Source organism: Natator depressus, chromosome 4 (assembly GCF_965152275.1).
Source record: "Natator depressus isolate rNatDep1 chromosome 4, rNatDep2.hap1, whole genome shotgun sequence".
Lineage (NCBI taxonomy): Eukaryota > Metazoa > Chordata > Testudines > Cheloniidae > Natator > Natator depressus.
In genome coordinates, this window is record NC_134237.1 from 126,579,558 (window position 1) to 126,603,284 (window position 23,727).

The 23,727-nt window shown below is 46.3% G+C and overlaps 1 protein-coding gene across 1 annotated transcript; it reads left to right on the top strand.

Moving 5' to 3' along the window:
- Positions 1-1,517: 1,517 nt before the first annotated feature.
- On the top strand, positions 1,518-23,393 carry ATOH8 (atonal bHLH transcription factor 8). Its single transcript, XM_074951865.1, is given in 4 exon segments — positions 1,518-2,212; positions 17,729-17,920; positions 23,294-23,314; positions 23,316-23,393. Coding segments are annotated over 4 exon segments (936 nt in total). The 5' UTR covers positions 1,518-1,567.
- Positions 23,394-23,727: the final 334 nt, after the last annotated feature.

Genomic DNA, 23,727 nt, shown 5'->3' on the forward strand with positions numbered 1-23,727 from the left:
GGCAAGTCTCTTCACCACTCTACACCTCTGTTTGAGAGAAATACCCTTTGTTTAGCTTGTCTGGGCTGTATGGTCTTCAGGGACTGTCTCTTACTATGTGTTTGTACAGTGCCTACCACCAGGGTGCTAATAAATAATAACAAGTAACTCACTCACCAAGAAAGAAAAGGAGGACTTGTGGCACCTTAGAGACTAACAAATTTATTTGAGCATAAGCTTTCGCCACAAGTACTCCTTTTCTTTTTGCGAATACAGACTAACACGACTGCTACTCTGAAATCACTCACCAAGGTTTCCTTGGTTTCGTTTGTAAAAAATCACAAACGGTCTTTGCAGCAGAAGACACTTAAAAGCAGAGTTAAACTCAGTACCAAAGCAGCAGCAGCAGGAGAGATCTGAGAAGTAAGAAGACAGAAATGCCTAGCCTGTCTCAGAGAGATAGATATTTGCTAAATCACAGGACTGCCTTGGCTCTCACTCCCCCAGGTCAAATAACTCTTGCTGGCATAATTAAGAAGAATGTGTCAAGTTAAGCACCTCCCCAGCTTCTCATACTGTATAGATCAGTTTCTTCCCCTTGTATGTGAATGATCAATGAGGCTGATAGCAGCGTTAGGCAAGACAACCCTAGGCTAGAACCAAGACAACCCTCTTCAGCTAGCAAATAAAAACAAATAAAGAAATAGACCCCTGACCAGTGGGGAAGCGAAGGAGAAAAGGACTGCAGGAAACCAGGCATCCCACCATTAATTTAGGAAGCTATGGGGGAAACTGTTCCATGTAAAAAGCGGCACATCATGAATTGCTCTTAAGCAAGTATCAGAGTAGCAGCCCTGTTACTCTGTATCCGCAAAAAGAAAAGGAGGACTTGTGGCTCCTTCGAGACTATCCAATTTATTTGAGCATAAGCTTTCGTGAGCTACAGCTCACTTCATCGGATGCATTCAGGAAAGCTTATGCTCAAATAAATTGGTTAGTCTCTAAGGTGCCACAAGTCCTCCTTTTCTTCTTAAGCAAGTATGTGTCTCTATTAGGGGTGAGAGTTGGTCTCTGCCAGTGTGTCGCGAGGAAACAGACTTTTATAAAATAGCAAGTCGTGGGGTTGGGGGGGCGGGGGGGTTGAACAAAGGAGATTGGCAGCACAGCTGTTGCGGGGGGGAAATGCTTCCTGTTTCTTTAAAGCTCATCTGTGGGGTTGCAAGGCTGGGAAGTCTCTTGGCCGTGCGAGGCAGTCTCCCTGTCACAGGCGGCGCGCTGACTGATCTCGCTCACAGGGGCTTCTGTGTAAACTGAGGCTAAACAAACACAGATGGAGCGCGGCGTGCCCTCCCCACAAACGCGGCCAAGGCGGCCGGGACTTCAGCTGACATTCTGACGGCTCCGGGCGGGCGCCCACCGCCGCCCTGCCTGCACGGGGCCGCGTGGTAACACCGCTGCACCAAACCCAGCAGCAGCGGCGGAGCCGGGGGGGGGAGGGTGTATGTCTGCGGGGGGGGGGGGGGGGGGGAGGGGGAGCCAGCGACCTGAGAGAGCGAGCGAGGCAGGCGCTCCCTGACAGGCTCCCAGCATGAGGAACATGCAGCTCCTGGACGAGGAGCCGTGGCAAAGCCTGTGCGTGAAGGAGCTCGGCGGCCTCAAGAAGCTGAAGCGGAAGCACAAAGAGCCGCCAGCGCAGGGCTGCAAAAGTTTCAAAGTGGCGCTGAAAGTCCGCGAGCGCGTGGCCGGCGGCGGGGGGAGGCTGCTGGAGAGACCCGCGAGCCTGGTGCCCGACAGCCGGGCGGGCCCCTCCCAGGGGGCAGCGGCCCCGCAGCTCCCGGACGGCGGAGGGGCGGGCAGCGCCGCCGGGGCGCTGGACATGCGGAAAGGCGCGTTCCCGGCGGCCGGGCTCGCCTGCCCGCCCCTGCGCAAAGAGCCCGGCTTGCCCCCGGCCGCTTTGAACGGGCTGCCGCCGTGCCCGGAGCCGAGCCTGCCGCCCAGGCTCGTCCTGTGCCCGCCGCAGCGCCCTTTGGAAAGCGCCTACGGCTCGGGTCCACAGGGAGCGTACAGCAGCTCGCCGGATCCCGCCGCATCGCCGAGGAAACGGCTGGGGGACACGGCCGGCGTCTCCTCGGAGATCAAAGCCATCCAGCAGACCCGGCGGCTGCTGGCGAACGCCCGGGAGAGGACCCGGGTGCATACCATCAGTGCCGCCTTCGAGGCGCTGCGAAAACAGGTACCCGCCTCGCCTCCCCTTCCCCTCCCCTCCGCTCATAAATCACACCGGGGCAGCCTCCTGCCTGGCCCGGCTCCGCTGCATGTCTTCTCTCCCCTTCCCCCGCAAGGGGTTTGACTTCAAAGGAGAAAGAGAGTGAAACCCACCCGCGCTGTTTCTTCCTTCTTCCCTGAGGTTTCGCTGGGTGTAGCCGGGGATCGGCTTTCGGGGTGCGCTTCTCCGCTGGTCGTTTAAAAGACATTTGCCGGCCAAAGAAATGAAATGCTAATAAATCCGCATCTGATTGCGCGAGATGCCCCGCTGCGGGGGCATGCCACGCAGCGGGTGCGCTCTCCGTGACCTTTGTCACGTAACTTCACCCAAAAGGTCACTCACCGGTTTGTGCCCGAGAGTTTTTGTTTGCATTCCTAATGAGATTCGGTGGGGAGGGGAGGCGAGGGGGTAGTTTGATGGAATAAAGGGTATTAATTCTGCACAGGATGGGCTAATTACTTGACAGTTTAAAACTCTGGCTCTAACGCTGCGTTTTTTCAGCACCAAAACTGCTCATGGATGCAGCATTCCTCTCCTCAGAAGAGTTCACCTGGGTTTCATGTTGGGCATAAACTAGATCTTCCTAAATCAAGTTCATTGTCCTCTTGATTACACCTCACCTTACTCCTATAATTTTCCCAGAGATATTTTACTTTTTCTGTGTGTTGAAGAAGCTCAGAAACTCAATTTTATTTGGGGGCGCCTGCGCTCACTCTGGGTTATTATGACAATACAAATACAGCCAGATTTAGTGGAGCGAGGATAAGGACAGAGTGCAAGAGCCATTAATAGTGCTCACCAAGCTGGTCAGTGGTTATCAAAACTTTTTTTTAACTTTAGAGCAGCTAAGGATTGAAAATTGACTCTTAAAAACCTCCCACCCCCCCCCACCCCAAATCATACTGGCTTTTTATATGGGCAGCTTATTCATACCAGGCAGGGGTGGGAGAGAGAACTGTAGCAAACTGCTTGCCAAAGTTGTGAGCCATGATGAAGCCTAAATCCCACCTCATGACACAATAGCTCACCTCACTCTTGTTGTTTACCTGGAAGAGTTGGGCTGGGAATTTTCAAAGAGACACAAGGGAGTAAAGGAAATCTACTCCCATGAACTTTTGAGTTGGGTGTCTAAGCCCCTTAGGCCTCTTTGACATCCTCTGCCTAGTTCATCATTCTACATGATGCATCTTCAAGGTACCCTTTAAGCCAATGTGAAGAACAAGCTTTCTTTTAAAAAAGCATATAAAATTCTCATCATCGTGCCTGAATGGGAAATATAAACTTTTTTCAAGCGCCGAAGAGAACATCTGAAATGTTAAATAATGGCCAGGACAATGTCACTGCATCATGGTCACCTTCTGAACATGGTGTTGGGTGAAGCAACTTAGTGTGAAGGAAGCACATCTATCCGCCTGTCTGGTGACACTGGACCCATTCAGCAAGGGGCATGCGTGCCTAACTCTGACCCCTTGAATGGGTCCACATGCGTATGTACCTTGCAAAAGTGAAGCCTTTCATGTTAGTTAGTTAGTTGTAGGGTTTTCTGTGGTGTTCATCACCACAGTATCTGAGCACCTCCCAGTACATACTGGGTCAGACCAAAGGTCCATCTAGCCCAGTATCCTGTCTTCCAACAGTGGCCAATGCCAGGTGTCCTAGAGGAAATGAACAGAACAGGTAATTATCAGGTGATCCATCCCCTGTCGCCCATTCCCAGCTTCTGGCAAACAGACTCGGGACACCATCCCTGCCCATAGTGGCTAATAGCCATTGATGGACCTATCCTCCATGAACTTACCTAATTCTTTTTTGAACCCTGCTATAGTCTTGGCCTTCACAACATCCTCTAGCAAAGAGTTCCACAGTCATTAATGAATTGGTTCGCGTAGCACCCTTGGTAGGTTGGGATGTGTCTACAGAGACGCTAAGGTAGTTTAGTGCCTGTAGAGATCGGGCTATAACAGTTAGAACATCATTTGGTCCTGTCTATATTGGCAAGACAGACCCAAGAGAGTTATAACATGACCTCCAGACCTGGCAAAATGTGCTGAGTAGACAGGCCCTGTGAAAGAAAGAGGAGAGCGAGCCGGGACTGGAGCCTGCAATGAGTGCTGAGCTGTTCTCAAAACCAGTCCCCGAAGTGCAATAAAACGGCAGGTTCTGACATAGTCACATTTTGTGAGCCCCAAAATAGCACTTTTCAGTACTTAGTCTTTCCCTTCGTTGACTAATTAAATTGTTTTCCACTGTAGTAGCCTGCCTGGTGAAAGCACAGAGCCATTAAAAACCGTTCCCCAAGCTTGGCCAGCTTTGGTTCCTTTGCCTTCTCTGTAAAGGCCAGTAAGAGCATTCCAAGGATATGAAGGAAGAGTACATCAGGCAGGGTCACATAAGGTTCCCTGTCAAAGTAGGGGCCTGATCCTGAGAGGTGCTGAGCATTCACATTTCCCAGAAGGTCCTTTCAGCTTGGTCCTGCAGCCCTTGCTTACATGAACAGGCCCATTGGTGTCAGTGAGACTTGCAGGGTTTCTGAATCAGACCCTTTGGACTCCATCTTGCAGCCTTTACTCATGTGCGCTGTTCCACTGGGTCACCTGAGAGAGGCTTCAGGATCAGGCCCTGTTTTTCTGTACGTGGTTACTTTGTTGTTCAGTGCTCTCCCTTTAAGGAATATCTCTTGAGGTTTCTAGCTATGCTGCCTGAAAAGCTTCTGAAGGATGATTTTGATTTTAAGGATGGGTGGCTGCCTATCCCAGAGTGGCTGGTTAATTCCCCTCCGCCTTATAATCCACTTTTGGGAACACACAGGGACCATTGCTAATCCCATTGAAGCAAACAGGAGCTTTGCCATTGACCTCAATGGAACAAGATTAGGCTCATCATGAGGCAGTTTTTCAGTGTAAAGTCACTGACTTGTCCCTACATTAAGATATTATTATTGATTATATTGTGGAGGCAGCAGAAAGCTTCAATTAAGATTGTAGCCCCACTGTGCTAGGCCCTGTGCATACACACAGTAAGAGGGAGTCTTGCAAAACTAAGCCTTTTGTAAGTTTAAAGTAGACACTTGATATATTTTTGTTTTCAAAAACTGCTGCCCCATTTCGGCTGTTCGGTGACCTGTGTGCAATGCATGTGACTGTCTCAGTCCAGTTCTCAATGGACAGGCATCCAGGTAACAAAAAAAAAACCAACAGTGGAAAGTGGCACTAATTTCCCAACTCATTGGCAGTCTCCATCCTTGCCGACCTCAAGCAGAAACCAAGCCAGCAGCACACTGAGGCCCAACTCTCCTGGGAACTGGGCATTTCATGCAAAGTCCTTAAACTCCTGGGTTCGGCCCTATCTCCATACATTACTTCAGCCCTGGGTTCAGCTGAGAATGCAAGGATCAAGTGAACATGGAAAGCAGCCTAAGCTCTCCGCTCACCCCCAACGCTGCTGCCCCCAGGTCAGTGCTGAAGCACTTTGAACAGACTGGTGCCTAGGCTGTGGAAAGAGAACTTCATTCCCCAGACGAGGTTTGTTTTCCCTTAAGAAAAGCACTGGCAGGTTTTCTTGGCAATTCGATGCGGGGAAGGGGAGTAGGTCAGTGGATCATTTAGTGATGTTTTGATTTGTTTTTCGTTAACCGCCAACAATGTGCTTGGCACTACATGTGACAAGGGGGAAGATCCAACGGATGAGCAACCGTCCTGTCCATGTGCAGAGCACTGGCTTCCAACTTGCATCACCCATATCAAATCTGATGGCAAAATGGCAAGGCCTTCTGGGAGTCATTCAGATAGACCTGGAAAATTATAGCAGATACTTCTTCTGTAGCATGCTGAATTCAGTGGAGCTGACAGCAGCTAAGGATAGGCCCACACTGTATATCTGAAAAATCTGACAGAGTTTAGTTACCCCCCTTCCCACTCCTATGCCCTGAACTCAACTTTCAAGATGTGGTGAGCAGTTTTGTACTGAACAGCTGTATATAGGACAGAGCAAGTTTAATATGCTTCCATTGTGGCATGATATAGGCATCCATAGGTAAGGAACTGCCTGACATTTTTTGCATTCCTGGGCAAAGAGCTCAGATAGGGATTATACAGAGATTCATTTGTAGAGATTAACTGGCAGATCTCAACTAAGTGAAGCCTTAATGCCCGCTCCCCGGCATGCTGGAGAGGAGGTAATCCCCATATTCTGCCCACTAGGAGAAGGTTACACACGGACCTCAGTTTTTGTTAAGTTATTCCTCCATTCCTTCCTTGTCATCACGCAGCCATCTCTTGAGCAGCTGGGATTCTTTCCCTGAAGCATTGAAACCGATACCTCGCCATAGGCTGGGTGGCAAGTGGCGCAGAAGAGAGTCACCATTGCTGAGTCTGTTTCCCAGCCCTACACTCCTTCTTTGGGAAGGGAACGGAACCTCTGAAATCAAAGCAGAGGTGTCACGTTGTACACCAGCAACTGGAGGTGCAGTCTGGAAAGCGAGTGCAACAGAGCCATACATTCAGATTGCACGTGTGGCGAAATGGATTTAAATAGACTTTGCTCACCAGAGTTGCAGTCCATTCGACTATGAAGTAATTGTTTGGGGCTACAGGGCCTGATCCCATATAAGACACAGCACCAGCTTCAGCTAGAGTGCTCACATAAGCAGAGGCTTATAAGTACTAAGCCGCCTGGGGCCCAATCCTGTGCGGTGAGAAGAAAAATGCTGCTTCTCTGCAATATGTTCTCTCTTTCCAGCCTGTTCCTGAATCCTCCTTCCCAGCCCACCCTAAGTCAAGCAACTGGTATGCAGCATGCTGGGCAGATGGATCGCAGCGGCATACGTACACTATACAGCTGTGTACATATGGCACACATGTTTCAGCTGGATTTGCTAGCTATCCAGATGGCAGTAAGGCTGTTTTTTGTTTTGTTTTTTGCTTGGTGGGGAGGAGAATCAACCACAGTTGTTTTGCAGAAGGAAAGAGTAGTCCAGGCATGTTGTTAAGTACTTAGCTATCCCCATTCTGCTCCCCTGTTCAGACTTCTCCTCTGAGATGGGGGTTAGAAGGGCAGTTGTATATTCTGGAAGGTGACTCAGCTTTTTAAAACGAGAGCAGCACTTGGGTATTGCTGCGCTACACTGGGTCCCTTCCATTTGTATCTAGGCCACCAGTAGCATGAATTTCTCTCTCCCTGCATTTCTAATGCATCCATCACTATTGTATCTTGGCACCAGAATGCCTAGCCACTCTGTAGTATCTAGCTGCTAAGACAATAATGCTGTTAGAGCATTCATGGAGTGGTACACAAGCAAATAGCAGTTTCTTTCCCTAGAGATTTCCACAAGTGACTTCTTGGTAGTGGCTACTGGAAAAGTTATTCCCTGATATCTGTGGATCTTTCCTCAGAGCAACATCTTCCCACTAATACAAAAGACTATTGGGATCGACAGGGTAGTTCCTGCTCCATGCTGGGATAATGAGAAAAGGGCCTCGCTATCTGCATGCACTAAAACACTTTAAAATAGTGCAAACGCTTTTGCTAGTTTTTCTCTCTGCTGCTGCCTTGTCTCACAGGTGGCAGAGAGGGCTACAACCTACAGACCCAGTGCGGCCAAACTGTGGCTCATGAGCCGCATATGGCTCTTTTACAGTTAAAGTGCGGTTTACGGAGCCTACCCAACCTCCCCACCCCATTCTTCGCCTACCAGATTCGGGGGGGGGGGGGCTTCTGCCATGTGGTGGGACTAGGGGCTTCTGCCCTGCAGGGGTGGGGGGGTGTCTAAGGGCTTTAGACCCGCGTGGGGGTATCGGGGTTGAAGCCCGATGCCCCGGCAGGCACTTCCCCACAGGGCAGATTGTGCATGTCTTGCAGCTCTCAAACTCTGAAGATTATCGTATGCGGCTCAGAGGGTCAGTAAGTTTGGCCATTCCTGCTATAGACCCTCAAATATAGGGCCATGGCCTTTCCCCCCTTAACGCTCAGCTCACCATACTGAAAAACGTTCGGCTTCCATTGCCTGTCCTAGTGATGTTAGTGTGGGTATTTTCTATTCTATTCTATTCCGGTTCTCATACTGCGCCCATCACCATGGTATCTGAGCACGTGACAGGACAAGGTTCTGTTTCCATAGACTCTTTTGCACCCCCGTCATTCCTGGTGGCCATTGTCTTTCAGGGGCCCAGATGCTATGGAGGGAGAAGACATGTCTCCAGTGCTTTGTTAATGAGAACAAAGTTCCATCTCACCTCATTCTGAGTTCAGTTATGCTGGTGAAATGCCAAGGGCTTCAGTGAAGCTACTCCAGGTTTACAATAATGTAAAAGTGAGATCAGAACAGGCCAAATCATGTTCAAATGAGGTAGAATGATGGCATCAAAATGAATGAAACACCCATGCCAGCATGTTTTCAAACACTCTACTATTTGGGCTAGGACCCGGAGACACTGTAAAAGCTAGCTCAGTAACCAGCAACAATTTGCAGTTTACAAATTCAGTTTTGCAGCAAGAGATGCCTGTGCCAGAATAAGTGGCAGAGTCTTCCACCATGTCATTCATTTGCATCCCACTGGTGCTGAATTCTGGAACAGCCCGTTTAAGAGGTGAGAATACTCAAATGGCAGCAAGATTTCCACTGATAGGAGGGGATGCCCGCATCTCTGTCTGATCTGGAGAACTGCCCACATTGGCACATATGCAGCTTTTTGATGTTCGTCTCAAACTCCTCCTCAAAAATATGGTCCATGGAGCCCTAATGAGCTGGAGTCGCTGTGCTAGGAGCAGATGTTTCCACAGATTCATTCTTCGCCTTGAACTAGGTCAGCATTTTTCTAAACCTTTCGACCACCACATTTGTACTCCTTTCTTTCTCTTCAGCAATTGATAGGCCTACTCTCCAGGCTGAGGTGTGTCCCAGGGATGTTTTACTCATGGGTTTCACAGCTTTCTATGCTACTGGGAGCTGAATTCGCCACCCTTTCGCATTCCTTCACTGCTGTCTGCTGGTGTCCGTGTCCTTCCCTTGGCTGCTACTCACTGGTAGTTAAATGAGTGTAAAAGAGATCCCACTTCCACAGGACTGAACTTTCCTGTGATCACTTACAGTGTGTATCATCAGGAGCAGATTGAGCGGCTGTCATTGAAAAGCTTCCCATTGACTTTACTGTGGGTTGGAGCCGGCCTGGCTCCAGTGCTGTCAGCAGAGAGACTCCCACTGACTTCGGTAAGAGCTGAATGTGGCCCCAAGGGAGGATCCCTGCCTTCAAGGCGCATCCCCCAACGGAGTGCTCCAGGTGTAGCATTTCCATTGTGCTTGGCAACGGAATATCACAACGTTAATCTGGGCCCGGAAGCGGTTTAAACCAGTTCTGAGTGACACTATTATGATTTCCAGTGCCATGGGGGGTACATACAAAGGGAGATGACAAGGCCCCTGCCATGAACAACACACAATCTAAAGTAGACAGATAACATAACAGAACAAGGGAGAAGACAGTAAAGAAGACAGAGAAAACTCCAACACACCTCCCCAAACTCAGGAAAATGTTACACAAAGAAAACAGCCATGTGTCTGTTGTTGCTTAATGTCTAATTGGCTTTGTCACCTGATACAAAATCCTGTGACTGACCATATGTATTTTCTCTTTCTGCTGTAGACACAGTCAGTTATCCTTTCCTCTCCCCTCGGGCTCGCTCCAACTCCCACTGAAATCAGAGGAAAGACTCCTGTTGACATCAATGGGTATTGGATCCAACCCCCAGTCCCTGCTTGACCCTAGTTTGTTCTCAAATTATCCTCGTCAGCAACTACGGTGGGACAGTGCCCAAGCACCGAATCAGCAATACTGTAATTGTCAGCACCTTCATTCACATCCTGCGTCTGCTTTGTGCATTGATCAATTTGTGTGTTGGCCACAGCTTGATTCATCCATAAAATTAGTGTTATCGCCCCAGTCCTATCTAATTCTGCCCCCTGCATAGCTTGGAGAGCAGCGTTCATATGCAGAGGGAGGCACAGGGAAGCAGGACCCTGCTCCTCAGTGAGAGGGTAGGGTTTTCCCACGTGGCAGCCAGCACTGCCTGAGAAGCTGTTTTCCAGGAGGCTCTCTGTTGACAGACACCTGGGGACACTGGCCAGAGCAGCAGCAGAGATGCTCATAGAAAAGCAGAACAATAATCCTGGTTTGGCAAATGAGTCAGACAGATCAGGGGGACCAAATTTGGTCCTGGTGTAAACAGGTCCCACTTCAGTGAAGCTTAATCACTTACTCCTGAGCTGAATTTGGCCCCCTGGGTCCAAGCTCAGGTGGCTCACCGGCGCTGCTCCTGGTGTTACAACGTCCACACTGCTATTTTCAGCTTGAGCTGAGCTGGAGTGAGTCTGTCTACCCAGGCTGGGGAGGCACACTTGCAGCTACAGTGTAGACACACCAATAGGGCCCAGTCCCATACTTGAAATAAACATCAGGGTTTGTAGGAATAATCCTATGCTCTATACAGCAGTGCCTGCCATCTTGTACCTGTAAATCACCTGCACATTCATAAGGCATATCTAGCTATGGGAAAGCTCTTAGAGAGCAGTGGACGGGCTGCAGCACTGGAGATATCCTTGCTCACAGAGTCACAGAGTTTAAGTCCAGAAGGTACCACCAGATCATCTAGAATATGTGAACCCTGTGCACATGCATTCTTCACCAGCTGTATACAGCACCTAGCACAATGGGATGCAGCTGTGTGCCTGGGACTCCAAGGTACTGCCGGAATACAAACAAAACAAATAATGATCTGGGATCCCAGGCACACTTGGGGCAATCAGGGCAGATAATGTAACAGCAAAAAAAAATAAAAAAAAATCCATATCCAGAGAATTATAATAAACAAAACCCCAAAAAATCAGTGGCTTGTGCTAGTTCTTGTTTATTTACACATACATTTTGTGACACGCACCCACCCACACGTGCTATCAGACAAAACCAAACACGCTCAACCGCAGCCCTTTTCAAATAACACGTCCCTTTAAATAACAATTTGGGAACATGTGACGATATTTTGGACATGTTCTTAAACTTGTCAAGGCGGTCAGCTGCCTCTTTTGCTGTCCCAGACACGATGTTGCCTTTTTCCAAGTCCTAGGGAAATTATGCATGAGAGAGAGAGGCAGTAGGTCAGCTTCTTCCAGGAGAAAATCCAGTGAACAGTTCACCCCACCTGACCCAGCATTGGGCATGCGTGGGAGCTTAAAACCAACAGTCCTCCTCACTTCCCTAACCTGCCAGTACCCCACTGAGGTCGCTGAACCCTTGTGGAAACACTAACTCATCTCAGGTTGGAAGGAGGGATATAATAAAGCCAGCGCTATTAAGCACTAGACATTCATGTGAACCTTCTGGAAATTTTTTTGGCATATTGCTCAACACAAACAATGAGACAGTTAAGTTACACTGCGCGTTCTAAAAGGACTCATCGAGAAGCCAGCCAACTACCTTCCCAGTGGGGCTCTAAAATATTTTAACTCCCAGCACAAAAATAAACCAGAGGAATTAAAAGATAGGCAAATTCAACAGCTTATTATGGCACATTGTAGAGGCAGTTTGCTGTCAGGAGGTCTTGCTTTATAGTGTATTGTTAGCACGTACGTTTTACTGCTTAACGTTGCGTTATCAACTCTACAGATGGGGCCAAATTCTGCTCTCATTTATGCTTATGTAACTCCAGAGCGAGTCCACGCAAGGCAGCGAAGTTAGTCCAGATTTACAGCAGCGCAACAGAGCAGGATCGGCTCTACCCAGGGCCTGATTCTTCTGTCACTTACACAGTGTTAGAGTGGTGTAACTCCACTGATTTCACTAGAGTAGTTCCTGATTTACACCAGTGAAAAGAGAGTGTGGAACGGGATTCATAGTGTTTATTTGTATGAGCTCATAATGTATTTGTACAAAAATTAACATGTTCTTTTGATAATGGAAGGGAAATATTGGACCAGATCCTCATCTGATGTAAACTGGCATAACTCTATCCAAATCATTGGAGCGCCTCTAATTTACGCCAGCTGAGGATCTGGCCAGTTATTGTGACTATATCTATTGTCCTACTAATTGAAGAAGCTGTTAATGGATCCTGTACCCACCACTTCCCCCACTTAGGATAAGCAAAAGCTGTGTACGAGCTAGCCTACCCCAGCTAACTGGAGTCCAGTCAGGGTTGGTAACAATTCCAGCAAAGACAGTGCTGCGCAGGTAGAACAAGCCCTTCCCAGACCCGGGGTACACACCAAGCTCGTTAGCCCGTGCTGTGTCACCTTCACGGCTGTGGTTACCCGTGCTAGCTGGATTCAAGCTAGCTCAGGTAGGGCAGCCCGTGTGTAGCTTTAGCTGTGTAGACTTCCCCTTACTTTGCTCCACACCACTCTTAATGGCCTCAGGTCACAGCATCCTTCCCTCCAGTGATGGGAATGGGATGCATCTTCCATACTTTATTTCTTAAGTGGGATGGGACAGGATCGGACACAAGAGAGCACAGAGCTGGCTGAGGGCCTGGTCCTGATCCAGTGAAGCCAATGGCAAACTTCCCATTGGCTTCCCACGGGCTACCCTACCTGAGCTAGCTTGAATGGCAAACTTCCCACTGGCTTCAAGTAGAGCATCTTTGGGTTCCAAAAGCGTTGCCTCTGAATCATAGCTATCAGAGATGGAACAGACCTGTTACATCCCACCCCACCCCATCCCATCCCATCCATCCTCCTGCCAATGCAGAGTTATTCCCTATGGTACATTTTCTGCAGTGTGCTTTCTGCATTGCTTCCAGCCTGTGCCTATCTGGGGAACAAGGAAACAATAATAGTACTTAGCCCTTGTGGACTCCAACATACTTTACAAACATTTAACTAATTAATCCCAGGGCCCAAACTTCAGCTGCCATTGGGTTACCAGCCCAGTGTCTTCTTAACATAGATAAATATCGGGTAGTGCCAATTTCCTTGCCTTTCTGGCAGACAACAGCATTTTTCATATTAGAGAAATCTTCCTTCCTAACTCCTCTATACGTAATATTGGAGGCCGTGCTACTAGCTGGGAAGCAGCGGGGGGAAGAGAGATGAAGGGAATATTCTAATTAAGTGTCTGTCGTCATCTGAAATTTAGAAATCCCCCTGCCCATGCATTTATGAGTAAACTCATCCATAGTGAATGGATAGTTCTCGGAAAACATCTGCTCAATGGGCAGTAGCAGTCAAAAAACCCAACTGAATGTTAGGAACCATTAAGAAAAGAATAGATAAGACAGAAAATATCATAATGCCACGCTATAAATCCATGATACACTCACACCTTGAATACTGCGTGCAGTTGTGGTCACTCCATCTCAAAAAGATATATTAGAATTGGAAAACATAGAGAGGAGGGCAACAAAAATGATTAGGGGTATGGAATAGCTTCAGTATGAGGAGAGATTAAGAAGACTGGGACTGTTCAGCTTAGAAAAGAGATGACACAAGAACCAGGGGTCATCCAATGAAATTAATGGGAAGTAGGTTTACAACAAACATAAGGAAGTACTTCTTCACACATTGCACAGTCAACCTGTGGAAATCCTTGCCAGGGGATGCCGTGAAGGCTAAAAGTATAACAGGGTTAAAAAAAAATTAGGTAAGTTCATGAAGGATAGTTCCATCAATGGCTCTTAGCCAACATGATCAGAGACAGAACCCCATGATCTGGGTGTTCATAAGCCTCTGACTGCCAGAAGCTGGGACTGGACAATAGCGGACAATAAACTGCCATGTTCTGTTCATTCCCTCTGAAACATCTGGCACTGGCCAGTGTCAGAAGACAGGATAATGGGCTAGATGGACCTGTGGTCTGATCCAGCATGGCTGTTCTTATGTTCATTCTAAATCTTTGTATGTCCCCCATTCAAGCACTAACTAAACCTGATCCTGCTTAGCTTCTGAGATCTGATGAGCCAAAAGGTTTGCTCTCTTTAAAAGAGTAAATTAGAAGACTGCTTCCGCTCTCACTCATGCCTGGGTAAATCAGTGTATCACTAACACCAGTGGAGTTATACTGGTGTTACACCAATGTAAGTGAGAGCAGAATCGGGCCATAAATCTCTAAATACTCTAATATAGAATCTGTTCTTGACACTTAAACTTGCTTTTAAGAGTTCTTCCCCACCACCTGTGCATAGCCAGGGCTTGCAACGCCTATGCCCGTCAGCCCACTTCTGGCTTTCTCTTACAGATGGGCGAATACCAAAACCCTAATTTGAACTCCCCTTCTTTGGGGAATGTTTGGATCCAGACCAGGTCTGAACTTTGTGTCTCAGCTCTCTTAATAATTAACACACAAGCCTCTTTATAATTCCGCCATTAAATTTGAATCAAGATGGGAAGTGCTCCTCGGAAAAAGCTATTCTAACACTGTTACTATAGAGAAAACCCGTATCTGTCTGTGTTCCTGTACTGCACCCACCATCCTGCTCTCTGAAAAGCTGAAGCTGTCCGGGTGTGCACACTCCTGAATAAACCCTTCTCTCGGGGCTGCTCCAATTTATATGTTGTCACCGTGTACGGAAAAAAGTCTTCTAATCCCAGCTGGTGATTTTTGTAACAAACATGGCTCACAAAATAATTTGTTCTTTAAAAAAAAAAAAAAAAAAAAAAAAAAACTACCATAACAAAAAAGAGGGGGAGGGGAACGAAAGGAGGGAAAAAATATTTTCCTCCAGTTTTTTTTTTTTTGTAACTGGCTGACATGTGTGCATCAGCCTCAAGTATTTCATGGTCCATTTTACTTCCACTCGATTTAACTTTCTTGCTCTAACTTTGAAATCGTTCCCACTTTTCATTGAAACGCTCCATTTTATTTTCCATATTCCTTTGATCATCAGCTGTGACTTCTGTTTGATCCAAGATTTTTATTGGCTCCGGCATATCCTGCCAATGATAACAGATATTTTGTTTTTGTCGCTGCCATGGATTCTCCTTTAACAAGAAAAATGCCCAGCTTAAGACCATTGTGGAGTTGTAGGCAAGGTGCTACCGGAAGTGAAGCACAGTGGGTAGCTGCAAGTGTCAACAAAGGCTTGAGAGTAGGCAGGGAGCTCTTGAAAGCCAAGTAAATAGGCTGTTGGGAGAAACTGTGATCTAGCAGAAAGAACACAAGACTAAGTGCCAATAGAATTCTTGTGTTCCATTCGTAGCCAGGCCATGGATTTACTGTGGAGCATTATGGACGATGCTTAACACGACTCTTACATGAGAATGTTTTGAGTGCTCCTGTAGAGCTATCCTGGCTTGCTTCTGGCATAAAGGAAGGAGACTGCTCCCCAGCACACCAATACAACAGAACACAGGAGGTGGTTCTATTACTTAGTAAACATTAAAGCGGGTCCCTGATTCATGTGCTGTGAGAATGCCACCAAGTGGAAGACGGGTTTTCCAACGAGAGAAAGAAGAGCAGGTTCCCTACATCCCCAGTATTGCCAATACTGTGCTATACATTTTAAAAAATGTGAGGAAAATCCTGTGAAGATTGTTGGCTTGTTTTTGGAGAAGTGCAAGATACGCCTGGATGTCTCATCATACAAACCCACATCCTACAAGCCGAGAGACTATGTGTTTGGCAAACACGTTGGACATGGAGGGCCAATGTAATCCCTCCATTAAAATCAATAGCTTTACACCAGGGATGAATTTGGCGCAGAGTATTGGTTGTACGCTCTGCATTATCTTCTCATGGACCTGGAGACAACCTGGGGGGAGAGACATGGATGAGAAGGGCAAAAGCACAAAGGAAGCTTCCCCAATTGTCTTTTTAACATCCCCAGGATCAGGGTGAAAGGGACTCTGTTGGGCAGTCAGACGCTACAGAAGAGTTCAAGTATTCCGGTGATGGGTACAGTATAAAATCTTAGATTGACAGAAAGACAGACAGCCTGGGTAACTAACGTACAGGGATGGGTTTCAGATAAATAACTCAGGGCATGTCTACACTACAAACTTAAGTCAACCTATGTTAGGTCAACTTACAGCCACCACAGTAATTACTGTGGTGGTTCATGTTCTCACTGCCCTTCTTCTGTCGGTGGTGTACATCCTCACCAGGAGCACTTCCACCGACTTAAGACAGGCAGCGTGGGGGCTCTGTCCGCAGTTCCCCACTGAGAGCCCAGCTGCCCCCCAACCTGGCTCCCTGGTCCCTTAGAGCCCCCACCACCACCTGCCCTGGGGTGACAGCCAACAGTTGAGTTAAGTAATGCAGTATCTACACGGACACTACGTTGCCCTAACCACCCCGACATAAGCGCTATGCCTCTCGTGGAGGTGGAGTTACAGTGTTGGTGTAGTAGGGTACTTACAGTGGCAGGAGCAAGGCTGTCGTGTGTGCACTGACATCATTAAGTTGACACAAGCTGCCTTACATCAACCTAACTCTGTAGTGTAGACCAGGCCTCAGAGTCCAAGTTTCTGTATGCAGGAGAATCTCACTGATTTTCACTGAGTGCAGGGCCCACTGGCAGTTCTGTAAATTGGTGAGTAAGGCTCCAGGCTAGCAAAGCACAAAATTAATACCATTAATGGACTTCAGCTAGGAGAGTTCTCTTCAAAATTGGACCTGAGTATGGGGGTGCTACTCATGTCTTAAACATAAGCATGTACTTAAGAGTTTTGCCAGATCATGATTTTAAATAAATCAAGGCTATTGTAATTTGTTTATTTATTCAGGTGCCCGTTATTTTTATTAATTTATTATTATTAGTTATTAGTTTTTATTTTTCAAATACTTCATATTATACTAGAAAACATTCAGGAGTATGTTCTGTGAAAGTCTTAAGTTATTAGTAATAGAAGACCTCACCACAGCCCTCTGCTGTTAAATCTTGGCTGAAAAATGGGGTGAGACTGCTGGGTCTTTCATCAGATTTATGGCGTGTGGATTACCTGGGAGAGAATGACTGTCTCACGGTTCTGCTCAGCAACGATGCTGTATTTTTGCCTCTACATCTGCTGTAAGTGCTGATTGCTGTTGTCAAAGCTCAAGGGGCCAGATTCGGATCCCCTCACTCACTCGCACTATAGCACTGTACTCTGTGAGGAGTCCTGCTTAGGTCAGTGTGGTTGCTTGTGGAGTAAGGTGCTACTCAGTGTGAGTGGGCGGATCAGAATCTGGCACAAAGGTTGCAGTATCCAAATGAAACCAGCCAGGCAACTGAGCACAAAATCGAATTAGAGTAAACATTCTGGGCCATATCCTACCATCAGATTTTAAGCAGAACTGCCCCTGCTGAAATCAAGACCCCTCACACTGGTTTCATTCCCATGGAGATCAGCAGGGGAGTTCTCTTTAAAAAAACCTGATGGCACCATATGGATTTTTATCAGTCAAACTCCTATTTATGTTAAACAACTGCTAAATAAATAACCTACAATTGTTTTGTCATGCCTTCAAGCACAGATATTTTGTTTGTCTGGCCTAATTTTTTTTTTCCTGTTACCCTTTCTAGGTTCCCTGCTATTCTTATGGTCAAAAGTTGTCCAAACTGGCTATTTTGAGAATAGCCTGTAACTATATCCTTTCCCTGGCCAGACTAGCTGACATGGATTACAGTGCTGACCACAGTAACATGAGCTTCTCAGAATGCGTGGAGCAGTGCACTAGGACCTTGCAGGCAGAAGGGAGATCTAAAAAAAGGAAGGTATGTTTCAAGAGAACAAAATAACACAAATAATCCAAGGTGGTTTCCTTGTTTCTCCATCCTTTGAACATTTCCTTATTTTTATTCCTTATTCTTTCCCCATTTTTTGGTTTTCTTCGCCTCCCCGCCCTGATCTGTGTGATCTTGTAACAACCACATTCCTCTCTAATCAAAAACTTTTCCATCCTTCCTATTCTCTGGGCCAAGCTCTTCCTCTCGCTACTTGCCCATCACACTTTAACATGACCACGATCCTATTAGCGTTGTCTTGTGGCTGTTATTTGTTAAAACAAACCAGCCCTGGGTTGCCTTTTGTAGATCATAAAACACAATCACTCAGCTGTGTTTTCTGTTTTGTTTAATCTAACACTTATCTCAAAAAAAAAAAATAGTCTGACAACAACAAAAAAAGTAGCTAATGGAGACGCTGTACATATAAACACATTAGCGAGATGTCTGACCTGAAGAACATATGGGTATCTTGGGGAAACAACACTAAATCTAATTACATATTGCATTCCTTCAGGTTACTTAACATTGAACCAATTAGGGGAAATCATCATCAAGCCGTGTTAAAGAGGAAACTGAGCATTCTGCCAGTTTTCCTCTTGGAAAGTGACATGGGTAAATTAAAAGAGTGATTGATGTCTTTGTTCAGAGTTTTACGACAAAAAGAGTTTTGTAAACTTGAATTGAACTTCCCTCCGCATTCTGTACCCAGTTGTCATGCAGGATAATAAATCAGCAGGACTTTAATGGATGAATGGACAGCTAAGCTGAGCAGTATTCACCTTCTTCTGCTGCAGTAAGATCTACCTCTGATTCAGAAAGGTTTCCTCATTTTTTCCCCAACAAATACTTTTTTCATAAACCCGATTTATAAATAAAACAGAATTGCACTCTCCTGGCCCCTTCCTTTAGCTGACATGATTAATATTTATGACTTAGCACACTTTGTACTCTGTCCCATATAAGACATACACAAAAAGACAAATCCCGTGCGCCAAGATGGCTACTATTTAAAATACCGACAGAAATCAGACTGAGACACACTGAAAGGTCCAGAGGACGGAGTCAACTTAGACATTCCATACATATCTTGCTAACACTTTACGTCATTGTTTCTTAACCAGTGGGGTAGGTTGCAAGGGATCACCTGGATGGTCTTATCCCACAGGTTAAGAAAACAAATGGCGTAATTCCATGGCGAGAAGAAACCATTGCAGGGGCAGAAAGAGACCAATTCTCTTCCTCTCTGTGCTTCCTGTTGTCATCCTGCCCCTGTGCCGTCCCCTTCAGCCACATAGGGCAGCATTCCCATCCCTTTCTCCCTCTTCTCCTGCATAGCGTTGAGTCTGTGGCAGAGGACAGGCCCACTAGAGTCAACTTCACAGCCTTTTCAAATAGTGCTGATGGCTGGTGGGGTGGTGGGGCAAGAGAAGAGAGGCACAGCCCAGAACCAGTGCCCCACTTGCCCCAAACTCAGCACCCCACCAAGCTGCAGAGGAGCAGGAGATGGTGGACGGCAGACCAGTTTTTTGGAGGATGGATCTCCAATAGCTTGAGAACCATTGTCCGAGATTATGGAAACTAAAAGAAGGGTTAAAGATATAAAACTCAGTTCCAGATTTCAAACCACTCCAGATTCACGGGTGTTCAGAGCTGCGGTTTAGGTTTGGACTGGTCTTTAATAAACAATTAAACATCTAAATCCTGCCATTTATGCTGTTTATTCTCTTGGTTTCACTCGAACATAAAAGAAGATCTTTCCCATTTGCAGAAACTCTCACCGGACAGCAGCACATTCCCCCCTCACATACAACCACTAGTCAGCAACAATAATAATCATGCCACAAAACAAAATCTTTCTAACCCTCACATTCCCAAAGAAACGCAAGCCCAGCTCTTCCCACATGCCTGCTCAGAAGTAGAGGCGGGGGGCTTTGTCTCCTACACAATGATACCAGACTGATCAGTTTCTATTTCTCAGTCTCACAAACACAATGTTTTTGTTTAGGGGTCCCAGCTGGGCAGGGGAACATTTCAGTAAACATCCTCAGGTTTACCCAAGGCCAGAGCTAGGCCCGTAGTCTCTATCCAGCAAAGCAAACTCTTCCAGCCGAATCAACAAGTGTCACGTTATCCTGGTCAGTATTTCCTAATATGCTGGCAAGAAGGTGTTCAGTCAAGGCTAAGGCCAAAACTAAGAGGCACTGATTGGACACACTAACAAATCAATAATTCTAACAACCAGTCAGAGCGCTGAGAGCAAACCAGCGCTTCTATCGGTTAACAGAGTTTGGAAGCTCCACCTGGCACCAATGAAAGTACACCCAAGGACAATTTTGTCACTTTCAGGGCCCAATCTGATGCCTTTTGAAGGCAATGGGAATACTCCTTTTGACATCAAAGGGCTCTGGATTGGGACCTTTACATTACAAGACTGTGATCTTTAGCATTTAAAAATGGGGTGAGGTGAAACTATTGAAATGTAGGAAAAACCCACTTCTTTATACCTAAACTCAGAATCCGCTTAATTTCCTCTGCCTTCCCTCTAGCCCCATAATCCATAGCTGTGTAAATATCAGATATGAAAACACTGAAATCATTATTAAATTAAAAGGCTGGTATATTTGTTCATAAAAGAACTGAGCTCTGGACTTCAGGTGGTCTAAACAGATCTCTCTTCTGGGGGGGGGGGGGTCTTCCTTAGACTGTTGGATGAGGATACAGTGTCTTGGACCAAAACCACTGCTCTCTCGTTAATTTTGAAGTCGGCACATTTTCCAAGATCTCTGTGTGTTTTTAATCAGTCTTCAAAAGTTGCTGTTCTCTGGGTGGTTCTGCTGAATTATCGACTTTGGGTTGTTTGTTCCTTGCTCTTTAGAGTTATAATGAGCCAAGTAAAGACAGTCAAGTCCCCAAGCAATGTCCTTCAATTCACTCCATCCCCCTGTACCTTTATCTGATGTCTTCTTTATTTTATTGGGGCTTGTCTCCTTCTCTCATGTCACTCTCGCTTTCAATTGTCAAGCAGTTTACAGAATGTGCTATGGCACCATGAGCTTTTCACACAAAAAATAGCTGATTGGGGTTTGTTTTGATAGGCAGCGGCTCCAGATGTTTAATTTGCTGATGATGTGTAGCCTTTTGCTTTGTTTTTGATGTTGAATTAGCTGCTATTCTGGATATTAGACTGTTGTTCAGACTTTGCTGTTGCAATAGGAAAAACAATGGATTTTTTTCTTTCCACTCCATTATCTTAATTAGAAGAGTTGGATTTATCCTTTGAAACCTTTTATGCTAGACAATGCTCCTCTTAACAAGGCTAAAACACAAGGTGATCTGACAATTTATGCTGCTCTTGTAGCTGAGACTTAAGTAAGGGTGTTTGGCGATCCTATTTAAAAGGAACCAAGGGTAAAATGAAGGACTTCAAATGCCTCTTTGTGAAATAAATAGCCAATGGGCTATGGGGAGCAAAGCGGGACAGAAGATTCTTATGAACGTCTTCATTTTTTAAAATTGCCTTTCAATCTGTTATATAAATCATTTGAGCCACGTCCTGCTCTTGAAAACACATGCATGAATCCCACTGAATGGAAGACCTGGATGCTCATTCATGGGCAGAATTCGGCACATGGAGTCCCACTCCATATCTTACAGAGATGGGGTAATAAGCTCCTTTGAAATAGACACAGTGGGATAGGGAATATCCTGTCCTCTATTCACGGGAAGAGCTCTCTGTTGGCATTATCGTGAGTGTTGTGGAAGTAAAAGCTGCAGAGGGTGGGTCAGAAACGAGAATACGTATTATATTTTTCTATATTGTGTTGCATTCCACACACCTACAGAACACAATCCAAAGCCCACTGAAGTCAATGGAAAGATTCCCCTGATTGCAGTGGGCTTTGGATCAGGCCCTGATAGAGTGCTAACCACACACTATTGCTGTGTAGAAGAGTGGCACACAATACAAACAAGCTTCATTCATTACATAGTCACGACCACACACGTTGGATTATGGATCCTTCTTCTGCCACTAACACAAATGATCCTTTTTATTGTTCTTTTCCCTCCTCCCCCACTCATCCCTACAAACAGGCCATGCCTGGGACATAAAGTCTGAGTAAATGGCTTTGCACAAGGGACTCCATGGGGGCCGTATCCTCATCTCAGGCCACAGAGCACTAACCCAGCTGCTGTTACAGCTCATGATCTGTGCGATGGCTGCTGCCTCTGCAAGAGGATTTGACCAGTGGATCTACGAAGTTGTGGATACACCAGCCATACTGCTGCCTTCTCTCCAGGCTTCACTCCAAACCCTCTTTCATCCCTACCCCTGAGCACGGCTCCATGGCACACACAGCGGCTGTGGCATTCCCCTAGGCCAGCCTCTCCATGGCCTGTTGTGGGGCGCAGGAGCAGGGTACCTCACTAAGTATCCCACTCAGATAATTCACCACACGATGCTGGGTGGGCTACCCCTCGCATCCAAGAGAGTGGCAGCTCCACTGCCACCACACGCTCAAACTTTTGGAACGATGCTTGTTTTGTTATCTTTCTGAATAGAATGTTAACTGCTAACCCAATGCAGTGGGTAAGTTTGCTTTTCTGTGCAGCTGCAGCTGTTTAGCTTGCAAGGTTCTTTTTTCTTTCCCTCCCCCTCTTCTTTGTTTTTGATTAGTTGTTCTGTTAGTCAGTAACATTGTTGAGTACATGGAAGCTAAGCTGGAGCAGGGAGGGTCCCCCCCCCCCGCCTTCCCCCCGCCTCTCTCTCCTGGCAGTCGCAGACTCCAGATGTTCAGAGTGCTAGTTGGGAAGTCCTGCTGGCGCCACTTAGGGCAGAGGGCAGGGGAAAGGCACGCGAGCTGGAACCCAAAGCACTCAGTCACTGCAGGATTTGGCACATTCCCCAGCTTTCTGCTGGCACATTCCCCAGCTCTCTCCTGGCCATCTGTTCCAAAAAAACACTTTCAGAACCTCATCATCACTCAGGATACAACACTGAGAGCAGCTGTTATAGAGGCAGAAGGAAAAACCATGCGAAAGGTCTCTTTGTGAGAAAGGAAACTGGGTTATGAACAACAGCAGAACAGTTGGAGCTCAATAAAAAAGTTTTCTGCCGGAATTTAGCTTCTTATTTTTAATTCCCTATATATGTGTGTACACACACAGTTAAAAATTAGAAACTAAATATATATATAATTACAATTGTATCTATGTATATGCGGACTTAAAAATAAAGTGTAGCTATATTATACTATCATCATGTTGAAATTATATACAGCAAGAAAATCACGATGTACAGATATATACAGATATAGTGATTTTCTTGCCGTGCTCTAATGCCACTTAATTTTTCCTTTGCAGAATCCAGCTCTAATTTATGCAACATTTAATTCTGTTCCAATTTCTAGGCAGCATTTTCTGCAGCCTCCCTACCCCAACTCCTGGGACAAACGAATGGTGATTTTCTAGCATAAAAGGAATAGCTAGCGCAAGGCACCGGTTGTATGGCGCTGAAACATTTTGCTTAGAGATGAATTGTTCTCAGATACTGTGATGTGATGCATTAGGACTATTACGGAGACACAGCCCCAGTGTAAAGCCCTTGAAGATCTATCACATGAATTTTAGAGATTTCTGAAGATGATTGCTGTTCTGACAGTAAACACAGGGTATTGATGATTGTAACACGTATCAGCGGTCACATTGCTAAATACCAGGTGTAGTGAAGTCTTGATCATCTGATCTCCATTTCTTCAGTGGCAGTTCATGATGCCTTGGGGTTTCTGGTAAGTAAG